Below are 13,416 nucleotides of genomic sequence, written 5' to 3'. Positions count from 1 at the left end.
GATATAGAGAGTAAGAATATGTATCTTTTTGACCTTTGACCTATACCTGTCAGAACTAAGGTTACATTATATACAAACTATTTCTCTCTGATGTACAATTAAATTTTGGACACTTCTCATTCCATTGATAGAAAATAGATTTGGTGACAGTGAAGTCATTTTTCAGGATGATAATGCCTCTTGCCACAGAGCAAAAAGTGTTAAAGCTTTTCTTCAGGAAAGACACATCGACAAAATTACATGGCCGGCAAATAGTCTGGATCTCAATCCAATTGAAATTTTATGGTGGAAAGTAAAGAACTGGTCTACGACAAGGTCCCATCCTGCAAATCTGATCTGTCAAGCGCTATTCAAGAAAATTGGAAGCAGCTTGGTGGAGAATATGGTTTTTCATTAGTGAAGTCCATGCCTCAAAGAATTCAAGTCATCATATAATCCTGAACAGGAGTAACAAAGTACGAATTGTGATTTGTTTTATGTTGATGATTCCATATTTTTTTCCCTCTACTTTATCTGGAAAATGTATGCTATTTATAAATATAATTACATTTAATTTGTTTTAGGTATGTTTAAGCTATTAAACAAAATATAATTTTGTGTCATATCTGTGATTTTTTTATTTGCTACGAAGTAAAAAATCTGGGTGAGCATCCTCTAAGTGTGGTGATTCCATCATTTTTGCCAGGAATTGTACAAATGTTTAACCTCCTTTCGGTGCTCCACTCTCCTGTCCAGTTGGTGGCGATAATTCACCAATGCCGGTTTGCTAACCACCAATAAACCTCTGAAGAAGAAGAACAAAAACACCACACGCTTGGACTCACATCTTCATGTGAAAGAGCGCTTCGGATCTGCGTAACATCACTAAAGGTGAGTTCATCTGAAACTTACCACCTGAGCTGCTCGGTTAACAGGTTAGTGGAGATTCTGGAGTCATGAATCTCTGTATTTTTCTTCCAGTGTCCTGATTCTTTACACCTCTTATAATGAAATCAGAGTCCAGATGCCGCTATTTAGGAAAATCTCCACAGACTCCTGCTGCTACTGGCTCAAAGGTAAAGTTTAGTCATGTGTCACTGAGCTGCAGCACAGTGGCCAAGACCATACAGTGGTTTAACAGGACAGATTAAAATGAACATTCACAGTGGTTTTGACATTAGTAAACTTGGGCTGAAATAAATGGAATTATGTTAAGTACAAAGCTGTTAAAACACCTTTTCACAGGTGCATATTAATTATATTTGAGCATGTAGAGAATGATGTGTATGTAATGAATATATTGGTGTGATATGTTTAGGTCACAGAAATTGGGCTCGGTGGATGTTCCCTGCGTTCCCGAAGGAGAATTCTGAGATAAATGACTGTCCCTTTGAACTTTTCTGTGTGGACAGTTGGGCATTCTGAGTACAGTGCATCGCAGTATAATTATACCATAGTACAGTTAAATTCAGAAGGTGTTGATCAATTTTCCAATAACATCACAGATCTGAATATTTTGGACATTCTATTATGTTATTATTCCCATAACAGCTCATTTACAGAGATTTCATTCTCAAAGGCTCCACATAATCGAAGCCTAATAGCACTATTTAACATTTATGGAAGGAGTGTTAACACTTGGTAGAAAGTAAGTTTCCAGGCACTGGAGTGAGTTCCTGTTCTCAATTACATTGTAGCAGCTGTAAATAACAGTTGTTCCCTGACCATCCTCACTTCTTTTCCCTCTTTTAAAATGAAGGAGATGATCTTGAATGTTTTTTTTTTGTTGTTGTTTTCCAGATGTACCAGTGCTCAGATTGTGGGAAGAGTTTTACTCATCAGAGTGTTCTCCGACAACACCAGCGCATTCACACAGGAGAGAGGCCATATGACTGCTCACAGTGTGGGAAGAGTTTTACCCAAATATATACTCTCCAACGGCACAATCGCATCCACACAGGAGAGAAGCCGTATAACTGTGGACAATGTGGGAAGACTTTTGCTTACCAGAGTACTCTCCAACAACACGAACGCCTTCACACAGGAGAGAAGCCGTATCACTGTGGACAGTGTGAGAAGAGTTTTGCTTACCAGAGTACTCTGCGACAACACGAGCGCATTCATACAGGAGAGAAGCCATATTATTGCTCCCAGTGTGGAAATAATTTTACTCGTCAGAGTCATCTCCAACGACACGAGCGCATTCACACAGGAGAGAGACCGTATCACTGTGGACAGTGTGAGAAGACTTTTACACGAGAGAGCCATCTCAAACGACACGTACTCATTCACACAGGACAGAGACCGTATCACTGTGGACAGTGTGAGAAGAATTTTAGTCAAGAGAGTCATCTCCAACAACACCAGCTCATTCACACAGGAGAGAAGCCGTATCACTGCTCACAGTGTGGGAAACGTTTTCGTGACCAGAGGGCCTTCCACAGCCACCAGCAGAGTCATACAGGACAGAAGGCGTACCTCTGCGGACAATGTGGACGGAGCTATACTTATGCAAAATCATTAAGGCGACACAAGTGCTGCTAACATAAAGCCATCAGATCTTGACACGTGAATTTGTTAAATTAAGATACGTTTTTAATTTTCTCAGATAAATTCTGGCATAGGTCATTTTCCTGGTTTCACCTGAATGCGACAATACCAAGGATGCAGTACACCAATACATTTATTTAACCAATGGGGATCCCTACTTTAATTGATTTTTAAATGCGAGCTAGAATTTGTTGTCTAAAATGTTGTGTTGTGCATACTATCGAATTGGACACCTTTTCAAGCCAACAGAAGATGCTTGTGTTTATAGGCAATTTGAAGAGATAATTCTGGTCCAAGTTACTCTGTCTTTGCAGCGTCCATTTAACTACAGCTAACTCCACTATATGGCCAAAAGTCTGTGGATGCAAGACCACCACACCCATATATACCTTTTGAACATGCTCTGATGGAACGGTGTCCAATCCATGATCCCTTGAGCCCAGTGATCCTGATATAGTTTTCAGATTTCCATGACCATCCCAGTCCCCTGACTTGAAACCCATAGTCCACCTGTAGATTGAACTGAAGAGGAGCGTCCACCAGCGTGGACCTCAAAATTTGAAGGATCTGGATAGATTCTGTATGGAGGAACGGTCAGATCCCTTGGCATATATTCTCCAACTCATCAGGCATTACTCAGAGCTGTTTTATCAGCAAAGGAAGGTAACACAAATTATTCACTAAAAAGTGCTAATAATTGTTGCACATCTATATTCAATAAATATGATTTTGTTCGATAAACCTGTTTTGTTTGCAATTGTTTGATATCCATGAGTGCAGAGAATTTTTGTGATTTTTTTTTTTTTTTAAAAACAAAAGATGAAAAGGTTAAACAATTAAGACCTTAATATTAATTAAGAACATTTAAGATTTTGTTGTGGATAAAATGACATGAAATAAACACGAGGGAGACCTAGTATGAGTAATATGTAATTTTATTGAAAATTCACAGGACTGGTGGGATTCACACTTTAAGATCTTTAAGAGTTACACACTATAGTTTGTTAGTCACAGAGAAATATAAGAGCTGAGGAGGGCAGGCTGAGAAACACACACACACTCTCGTACAGTCAAGGGCAGGCGTGCAGACATAACACACACAAAGGCCCCAACACGCACACACAACATTATGAGATAACAACATGAGACTAAGGTCTCTCTATAATTGTTTTCTCTCTCTCCCACTTTCAATCCTAATGCTAGTCTGAAAGTCCTCTTTCAAAACATCATGGTAAATTTGATAAGCCTTTTCTTAAACATCATGGTAATGTAGATGAGCTCTTTTTAACCCTATTGGTATTGAAATCATAGTCTTTCTAAAATATATTGGTTATCTACTGTGTAAATACAGTATAAATACTGGAGCTTGAGCTCCAGGTGTCAGATCACTTCTGAGAATTCTCACTGGTTTGGATCTCGTGAGGTGGAAATAAAATCTGGGACCTTGCTTCTTCTCACTCACGGCTGGTGTCTTTTTTCTATCTCCAACTGGGTTCACAGATGTGAGTATTTGCTTCTATGTTGAATTTTAAGTGTCTTGGGTAATAGGCTAAATTTACTACAGCATTTGGCACCCCAGATGGGACTGGGTTAAGATCTATATGTCTGTAATCTCTCCCATGGGACTTCACTCTCTAAGCAACAGATAGGCCGTGTAGAAAGAAGAATGAAGGCATTGCAATTTACTGCATTCTTTTGCTCTTATTTACCAAGGGTGCCAATATTAGTGGAGGGAACTGTACATACATACATACATACATATGTACTCACCATCAATCTTAATTTTGCAGGTGTAGGTCAAATGTTAATGTTCTTAGGAGTTTTCCCACAACCTATAGATGTTAAAAAACTTATCTAAATGATAGGACTGTTACAGTTACAAAACTACTTCAAACAACTAGACAATTTTTTTTTTTTTTAAATTAGGAAGAAAAAAATAAAGGGTAGAAATAAAAGTAACAATAGACTCTTCTGAGGCCATCATGTTACTATTCTTTTAAGACTGACCAGAGACCCTACTTCCTCCCAAGACTCCTTCCACATGATGTATATAAAAAAATGTTTGCCTACATATTGAGTCAAAAGCCTGCTGAGCATCAAAAAATCATTATGGCCCATGAATTCAGAACCAATTTTTACAGCTCCATTGCTACCTTGGATAATGATGTGACCAGTTCGGGTTTGAAGACTGCAAAAACATCAGCTAAGCCCTCGGAAAAAAATTTAACCTATCTGTCAACACATTATGAAACTGACAGGTGCATAACCATCACCATGCTAGCCATCATCTGTGTAGTGTCGGGAGAACTGTTGGACAGAATTATTGATCAAGATCTGAAATACAACTGCTATGGCTGCGTGATTGATCACCGAGTCAACTCCAACACACACGGTTGAAATACACGTTGGCTGGAGGTCTGAAATCGTGTGCTATCAAACACAGTCCATCCCTGAAAAAATTCAAGGTATCCCTGAAGCCATCATCTGTGAATGGTGAGATGAGCCTCACATCAAAATTGTTCTGAATGACGTCGAAGACAAAAACATGAGAAATTTGCAGTGACCAGGTGTATGAAGACACGATGGACTACTGGACCGTGTGTTTGTCTAAAACAGCTTCACTCTATGGCAATAAAAAATCAATTAGGCACATACCAGAAACTGGGTTTCTAAACAAAGCACCTAAGCTTGCAAATCAGTGTCAAAAGAAAAGATAAGATTTCCAGGAGGAAGGGTACCAGACTGAGACTATAGGGTAAATTATGTGACACAGTAAAAAACCCAGGTCTGGGAAAACTTTTAAAGAAAATACAACAGACTATGCATGCACCACAAATATAAGGTATCATATGGATGTGAATAATTAGTTAAGGCAATGGAGATTGGTTTGTTTCTAGACAGAAAAGGTGAATTCCCCGCCTAGGGATCATTTTACTGATTCAGAGAGGTATATGAAGACATATTTGTGCACGTACAATTCAGAACCTTTGCAGGCTGTCTCACTTTATTGTTTCAATAAAGTTCATTTACTTTTTTTACATCTACAAACCCTCTGTCTCTGAAGTTTTTTTTGACTTAGGCTGGAAAGACTGATTTTCGACTACTATTGAAAATTTAATGCATAAAAAGATCAGGCTTGCTCACGTCATAAGTGTTCTGAAATAAAGATGTTAATCATTCTATACCTGAGTTTCATCATTCTTGTCTTAACACTCCAAAATGACTGAACGATTGGTGACCAAAATATATTATACGCCGTTAGACCCTGGGTTGTATGGTGGCGCTGAGAGTTTGTAGAGAGCTGTTGTGGAAACAATAGATGAGAGTTAATGATGCTGAAATAAAAACTGGTTAGCAGACCAGCATCTACAAAGTTTAAAAGAAAAAAGGTTTTTGTAAAGAACATCGATGAACAATGGTAAGCTGATTTTGTTGTCAGAGAGTAATGATAATGTGAAATTTATGATGTGTATAGATATTTTATCCAAATATGCCTGAGGTAACTAAAGCTTTCGATTCTATTCTAAACTAATCTAGAGTTCCTGAAAAAACTGACAAACGGAAAGATTTTAAAAAAAAAACATTTTCAACTTTATGAAAATGTTTAATGAAACTTTAATGAAAAAACATGGGTATGGGGTAAAAAAGCGTATTCAATTCTATTCAATTCAGTTTTATTTATATATTGCTTTTCACAACAGACATTGTCACAAAGCAGCTTTATAGAAATATATACATTTCAGGTCTAAATTTTAAATTGATCAATTTATCCCTAACGAGCAGCCAGTGGCGACGGTGGCAACGTAAAACTCCCTGAGACGATACGAGGAAGAAACCTGGAGAGGAACCAGACTCAAAAGGGAACCCGTCTTCATCTGGGTGACACCGGACAGTGCAACCACAAACAACTCCCCCATACAACTGTGTGCCACATGAGAAAACAAAGAGTGCTACTCTGCACACATCAGGAAATTCACCACTGTCTCAACATGAAGTCTGTTCTGACGAAGTCACAAACTGTCCAGTGATGGAGGCCTGAGCCCAAAGTCTCTTTGTGCACCTGCAGTCCCAAGACACAACATCAAAGCTGCTCGCATCAATTGCAGTCCAATGCCATCCCCATGGCCTCCAAGTGTGTCCTGCATGCTGTCCATATGGAGCCATCCTCAGCGACTGTGACTGGCCCCCAAGGGATGAGAACCCAAGAAGCAGAGCACCAGGACAGAGCTTTTTCCTACAACTTGAATCTGGAATGGAGTCGATTTAGAGGCAGTCTGTAATTTCTCATAACAATCACATACACCCACTCATTTATGATATGGGTTAGCATGTCAGTTAAAGTACCAGGGGAGACCAACAGTCAATGCACAGATGTACAATTAAATTTTGGACACTTCTCATTCCATTGGTAGAAAATAGATTTGGTGACAGTGAAGTCATTTTTCAGGATGATAATGCCTCTTGCCACAGAGCAAAAAGTGTTAAAGCTTTTCTTCAGGAAAGACACATCGACAAAATGACATGGCCGGCAAATAGTCTGGATCTCAATCCAATTGAAATTTTATGGTGGAAAGTAAAGAACTGGTCTACGACAAGGTCCCATCCTGCAAATCTGATCTGTCAAGCGCTATTCGAGAAAATTGGAGCCAGCTTGGTGGAGAATATGGTTTTTCATTAGTGAAGTCCATGCCTCAAAGAATTCAAGTCATCATAAAATCCTGAACAGGAGTAACAAAGTACGAATTGTGATTTATGTTGATGATTCCATATTTTTTTCCCTCTACTTTATCTGGAAAATGTATGCCATTTATAAATGTAATTACATTTAATTTGTTTTAGGTATGTTTAAGCTATTAAACAAAATATAATTTTGTGTCATATCTGTGATTTGTTTATTTGCTACGAAGTAAAAAATCTGGGTGAGCATCCTCTAAGTGTGGTGATTCCATCATTTTCGCCAGGAATTGTACAAATGTTTAACCTCCTTTCGGTGCTCCACTCTCCTGTCCAGTTGGTGGCGATAATTCACCAATGCCGGTTTGCTAACCATCAATAAACCTCTGAAGAAGAAGAAGAAGAAGAAGAAGAAGAAGTACAACAACAACAACAACAACACACGCTTGGACTCACATCTTCATGTGAAAGAGCGCTTCGGATCTGCGTAACATCACTAAAGGTGAGTTCATCTGAAACTTACCACCTGAGCTGCTCGGTTAACAGGTTAGTGGAGATTCTGGAGTCATGAATCTCTGTATTTTTCTTCCAGTGTCTTGATTCTTTACACCTCTTATAATGAAATCAGAGTCCAGACGCCGCTCTTTAGGAAAATCTCCACAGACTCCTGCTGCTACTGGCTCAAAGGTAAAGTTTAGTCATGTGTCTGATTTCTCTTTTAGTTTTTAAACTCTGAGAACTTATTTATAATTAAATAACCATTACAATACTGCAAAAAACATACAGGAATATTATGGTGATATTCTACAGGATTTTCAGCTCATTTTCCTGTAAAAATACAAAGGCAGAATGTAGTAAAAATATGATATGGAGCAGGTCCTACTGACATCCTTCACAGCCGTATTAGACTTGTACATCCAACAGTGCAGTGAGTGTGATCTGTTTGGAATGGATTGTGTTTTGGATAGTTCAGTATTAATAAAACATTCAATGTCCATCTTTAATAATGTTTGATGTTTTTAAGCTAAACATAATTCAAATTTATGTTTAACTAAAGGTTTAGTATAATTATATTAAATAATTTAAGTGATATGTGCACACATACTAATCATAGGTCAAAATATTGCTAAATTTGGCTGAAGCCAGAAGTGGTCCTAAATGAAGAGCCGTTTGGGAGCCAAAAGAGCTGGCTATTATTGCTGAGCCAAATGGTCTGGCTTAATAAAAAGAGCTTGAATTACACTCTGCAGAACTGTTGTGCAGGATAGAGATGACGTTCTGCAGGACATGGTGAGTGTTTGTGTCCTGCAGGACCCTGATGGGGAAATAACTTCACAACAAAAGCAAAATATTTTCTTGATTATTTTCTTAATTTTTAAAAATTAATTAATGAAATTATGTCACATAGGGACTGCAATCTGTAAAGTTTCCAAGCCGGAGTGCATTCACACCTAAAGAAACATATATAATAAAAAGGGTGAGCTATATATTTTTTTTTTTATGTGAAAGAATAAAATTAGCTCCCTTACTAGCAAACAAAGCTTTGCCAACCGCTGTGTATGAGACATCCCACCTCTTACCGAAGTTCCAGGAGTCTCCTGTATAGCGGCTCCCTGTGGCCTGCAAATTTTATACCAGAAATGGTTTTTGGCTGTTTTTATTTTTTATTTTTAGAGAGAGAGAGAGACAGATTCTGTTGGTCTCTCTTTCTGCTAACTACACCAATCACATTTACAGTCCATCTCTCTCTCTCTCTCTCTCTCTCTCTCTCTCTCTCTCTCTCTCAGAGAATAATTATACCATAGTATAAGTTCTGAATATTTTGGAAATTCTAATGTTATTATTCCTATAACAGCTCATTTACAGAGATTTCATTGGCAAAGGCTCCACATAATCGAAGCCTGATAACATTATTTAGTATTTATGGAAGGAGCATTAACGCTTGGTAGAAAGTAAGTTTCCAGACACTGGAGTGAGTTCCTGTTATCAATTACGTTATAGCAGCTGTAAATAAGTTGTTCCCTGACCATCCTCACTTCTTTTCCCTCTTGAAATGAATGAGACACAAGAGTTTTCCCTCTTGACAGAGAATGTTCTGTTACTTTAAATATAACTATGAACAGTTAAAATTTAATTTCTAACAATTTTATGTTTATCTAGATATTTTTATTAATTTAGCAGCTCTATCTGCATTTGCATCCATAAAATTCATGGTGTTACAGACATTAAAGTTGGGTGATTGGATGGTGAAAGCCGTATTACAGTATTGTAGGAGACATTTCCAGTAATAATTCCATAACCACATGTGGACAATCTAAAATGGTTTAAGCATCTTGAATAATTTCGTGTTTTCCAGATGTACCAGTGCTCACAGTGTGGGAAGTGTTTTACTAATCAGGGTAATCTCCAACGACATGAACGTGTTCACACAGGAGAGAAGCCGTATCACTGTGGACAGTGTGGGAAGTGTTTTACTAGTCAGGGTAATCTCCAACGACATGAACGTGTTCACACAGGAGAGAAGCCGTATTACTGTGGACAGTGTGGGAAGAGTTTTAGTCAGCAGCGTCATCTCCAACGACACGAGCTCATTCACACGGGAGAGAAGCCATATCACTGCTCACAGTGTGGGAAGAGTTTTACTCGTCAGAGTCATCTCAAACAACATGAGCGCATTCACACAGGAGAGAAGCCATATCACTGTGAACAGTGTGGGAAGAGTTTTGCTTACCAGAGTGCTCTCCAACAACATGAGCGCCTTCACTCAGGAGAGAAGCCGTATCACTGTGGACAGTGTGAGAAGAGTTTTGCTTGCCACAGTACCCTGCGACAACACAAGCGCATTCACACAGGAGAGAGGCCATATTACTGCTCCCAGTGTGGAAATAGTTTTACTCATCAGAGTCATCTCCAACGACACGAGCGCATTCACACAGGAGAGAGACCGTATCACTGTGGACAGTGTGAGAAGACTTTTACACGAGAGAGCCATCTCAAACGACACGTACTCATTCACACAGGACAGAGGCCATATCACTGTGGACAGTGTGAGACAAGTTTTAGTCAAGAGAGTACTCTCCAACAACACCAGCTCATTCACACGGGAGAGAAGCCGTATCACTGTGAACAGTGTGGGAAACGTTTTCGTGACCAGAGGGCCTTCCACAGCCACCAGCAGAGTCATACAGGACAGAACGCGTACCTCTGTGGACACTGTGGACAAAGCTATAGATATGCAAATTCATTAAGGAGACACAAGTGCTCTAACATAAATCCATCAGATCACAAAACACAAAGGCAGAATGTAGAATCTGTAAGGTAAAAATATCATATGGAGCAGGTCCTACTGACCACCTTCACAACCGTATTACTCTCTCTGTAGACTTGCTTAAAGTTGTAATGGAATAAAAACAATAAATGAGTTGAATTACATAATATAATGGTACATATTAAGTACACATTCTAATGTCACATTTAGCTTTTAGCTATTAAAAGACCGTCATTGAGACTGTCAAAAATAATAAAAAATGAGTGTATATGTGGGGCCTCCAGGGTCCGGGGTTCGATTCCTGCCAGGGCCATGTGTGTGCGGAGTTTGCATGTTCTCCCCGTGCTGCGGGGGTTTCCTGCGGGTACTCCGGTTTCCTCCCCCAGTGCAAAGACATGCATGGTAGGCTGATTGGCGTGTCTAAAGTGTCCGTAATGTATGAATGGGTGTGTGAGTGTGTATGTGATTGTGCCCTGCGATGGACTGGCACCCTGTCCAGGGTGTACCCCACCTTGTGCCCGATGCTTCCTGGGATAGGCTCCAGGTTCCCCGTGACCCTGAAAAGGAGTAAGCAGTAGACGTTGGATGGATGGATGGATGGATGGATGGATGGATGGATGGATGGATGGATATGGGGGACCTAGGGTTGCAAGAGTGGTGGAGCTACCTACCTTAAATTAGTTGTTGCAGGGTGTGATATCTGGAACCAGTATAGAAAATATTTATGAATTGTAATCAAGATGTACAACTAACTTTTGGATATGTTAATGAAGTGCACTCAATATGTAACCTACATTTAGAATTACTACTTAAAGTAAGAACCTGTGTTTGTCTAAACACAGCTTCACTTTGTGGCAGTAAATTAGACACATTCCAGAACTGGGTTTCTGAATTGGGCCCCCTGGGCTTGCAAATCAGTAACGTAAGAAGAGACAAGAGTTCAAAGAAAGGGTACCAAGATGAGGCTATGGAATGAATTATGTGACATAGTATTAACCCAGGTCTGGTAAAAACTTTTAAAGAACATGCAACTGGTTATGCATGTGCCACAATTATAATGTATCATATGGTTGTGAATAATTAGTTAAGGCAATGGAGATTGGTCTGTTCTAAAAAGAAAAGGTAAATGCCACACCTAGGGTTAATTTTACTGCTTCAGGGAGGTATATAAAGACATGCTTGTGTATGTATAATTCGGACTTTCTGCAGACTGTCTCACTTTATTGGTTTTCACTAAAATTTATTTACTTTTTGACTAAACTCTCTGCCTCTGAAGTTTTTGACTTAGGCTAAAAAGGTTGATTTTATTCACAACACCAGCTCCATAGTTCAGTAGTGCAGGGCACTGATCAGGGCATCGGCCATTTTATGGGCTGTGTCAAGTGCAAAATCCATAAAACGAAAATCCCACAACACGCCACACAAACCAGGGTGCATTGATCTTCACTATGTTCCCTTATTGGAAAGGATGTCATGCTTTCTGAAGCCTCTCAGCTTGAAAACAAGGGCGAATGAACCCTCAGCCAACTGCTGGCTACAAATGTAAGGAACTTGTAATCTTTATTGTAGCTCTCAAATGATTACTTACATTAGCAATTAAAATTTTTGAGTGTTGAATGATTTTTTTTTTTGAATGCACTAACTTGTTTACGCACTTGTTTGGTGTATCATGATAGAAATGCGTGTGACTAAGCTAACCCATTTATGACACATAGAATGTAAGTAGTTTTAATTGTTTTTATTTTTGGTGATGTTTTATAATGCGCGTACGTAGTCATGTCGCCAGAAATGGAGTTATCATTGTCCCAATGTGTAGTGAGCCAGGGTCCTTACCAGTGCCCCAACTCGTGTATACCATATACTGCTTCATGACCTACTGAACCAAGGCGCTGACCTGAACTGTCACGTGACAAAAGTATGAACGACACGGACCGGAGGATCCAGCTGAGTGGTGAATTAATTATTCCTTGGCTACATAATCGTTTCCTTATTTCGGAATATGATCAAAGTTTGGGTAAGTAGATGTGTTGGGGGGGAATTTGGCTATTGAAAATGTAACATTTTAATTTAATTCTGCTCAAATGAACAAAATGACTTGAATAAAGATTCGTTCATTTTGCTGACCGAGATTCAAAGATCCGAATCAGTAAAATGACCTGATCTTCCCATCACTAATACCTGTGCGACTGCAGTCCCAAAGGGTTAAGTCATTTAAAAAAAAAAAAAAGTTTTCTCAAAGAAAGATCATTACACCAGTATGTGTGAAAAGTGAGTCTTTTTTTGAGCTTGACTCACTGTATCATTTAATCACCTAATTCGTTAAAACACTGCATCGTTCACAACTTAAAACATGTCTGATTATCCTAAAATGAACATGCATACATATCCACTAAAAGACTTGCGTGTTTAAGCCGTCTTTTTTTTTTTTTTTTTTTTTTTTTTTTAAAACTTAATTTTGCCAACTATATAGCCTGCAGTATTCTTTTTTCATTTACAGGACATAAGTTGTCCTTCAGGATAGATTATGTAATTGGAAACTTTATTTTAATTCTGCAGGAGGTGTTGGACATTCCTGCATCTTTCTGTTCTACTGAAGGCTACGCTCTAAAACTTATCTCCTGCACAGTTGGTCAGTGTGGGCTGCAGGATTTCAGTTAAAGTTGTCACTGTCCAAATACTTATGGTCCTGACTGTACACTACATTGACTATTTCTGTGTGATTAGTGATGAGAAATGATGTGCAAGTTAAATCAACTGTCTTTATCTTGGCTCTTTAAAATGATCAGTCACAGTGGTTTTGACATTAGTAAACTTGGGCTGAAAACAATGTAATTACATAAAAATTGCATATTGATTATATTTGAGCACGTAGAGAATGATGTGTATGTAATGAATATATTGGTGTGATATGTTTAGGTCACAGAAATTGGGCTCGGTGGATGTTC

General features: G+C 38.8%; 2 protein-coding genes across 2 annotated transcripts in view; both read left to right on the top strand.

Annotated features, from left to right (window-relative positions):
• On the top strand, nucleotides 1-10,749 carry LOC128634057 (zinc finger protein 883). The gene is made up of 5 exons (XM_053683993.1): nucleotides 1-455; nucleotides 736-870; nucleotides 961-1,055; nucleotides 1,780-2,451; nucleotides 9,560-10,749. The coding sequence occupies exons 3-5, from the start codon at nucleotides 987-989 to the stop codon at nucleotides 10,523-10,525; spliced, it is 1,707 nt and encodes a 568-aa protein (XP_053539968.1). The 5' UTR covers nucleotides 1-455; nucleotides 736-870; nucleotides 961-986; the 3' UTR covers nucleotides 10,526-10,749.
• LOC108273002 (zinc finger protein 850) overlaps nucleotides 7,552-13,416 on the top strand; it is a 33,814-nt gene continuing 27,949 nt past the window's right edge. The window contains exon 1 of the mRNA XM_053683955.1: nucleotides 7,552-7,705. The gene's annotated coding sequence lies outside the window, so the exon portion shown is untranslated. The remainder of the gene's footprint in view (nucleotides 7,706-13,416) is intronic.

The sequence above is a fragment of the Ictalurus punctatus genome, chromosome 12 (assembly GCF_001660625.3).
Source record: "Ictalurus punctatus breed USDA103 chromosome 12, Coco_2.0, whole genome shotgun sequence".
Classification (NCBI taxonomy): Eukaryota; Metazoa; Chordata; class Actinopteri; order Siluriformes; family Ictaluridae; genus Ictalurus; species Ictalurus punctatus.
The sequence above is the reverse complement of the archived record's forward strand: the minus strand, read 5'-3'. Positions and strand labels throughout refer to the sequence as shown.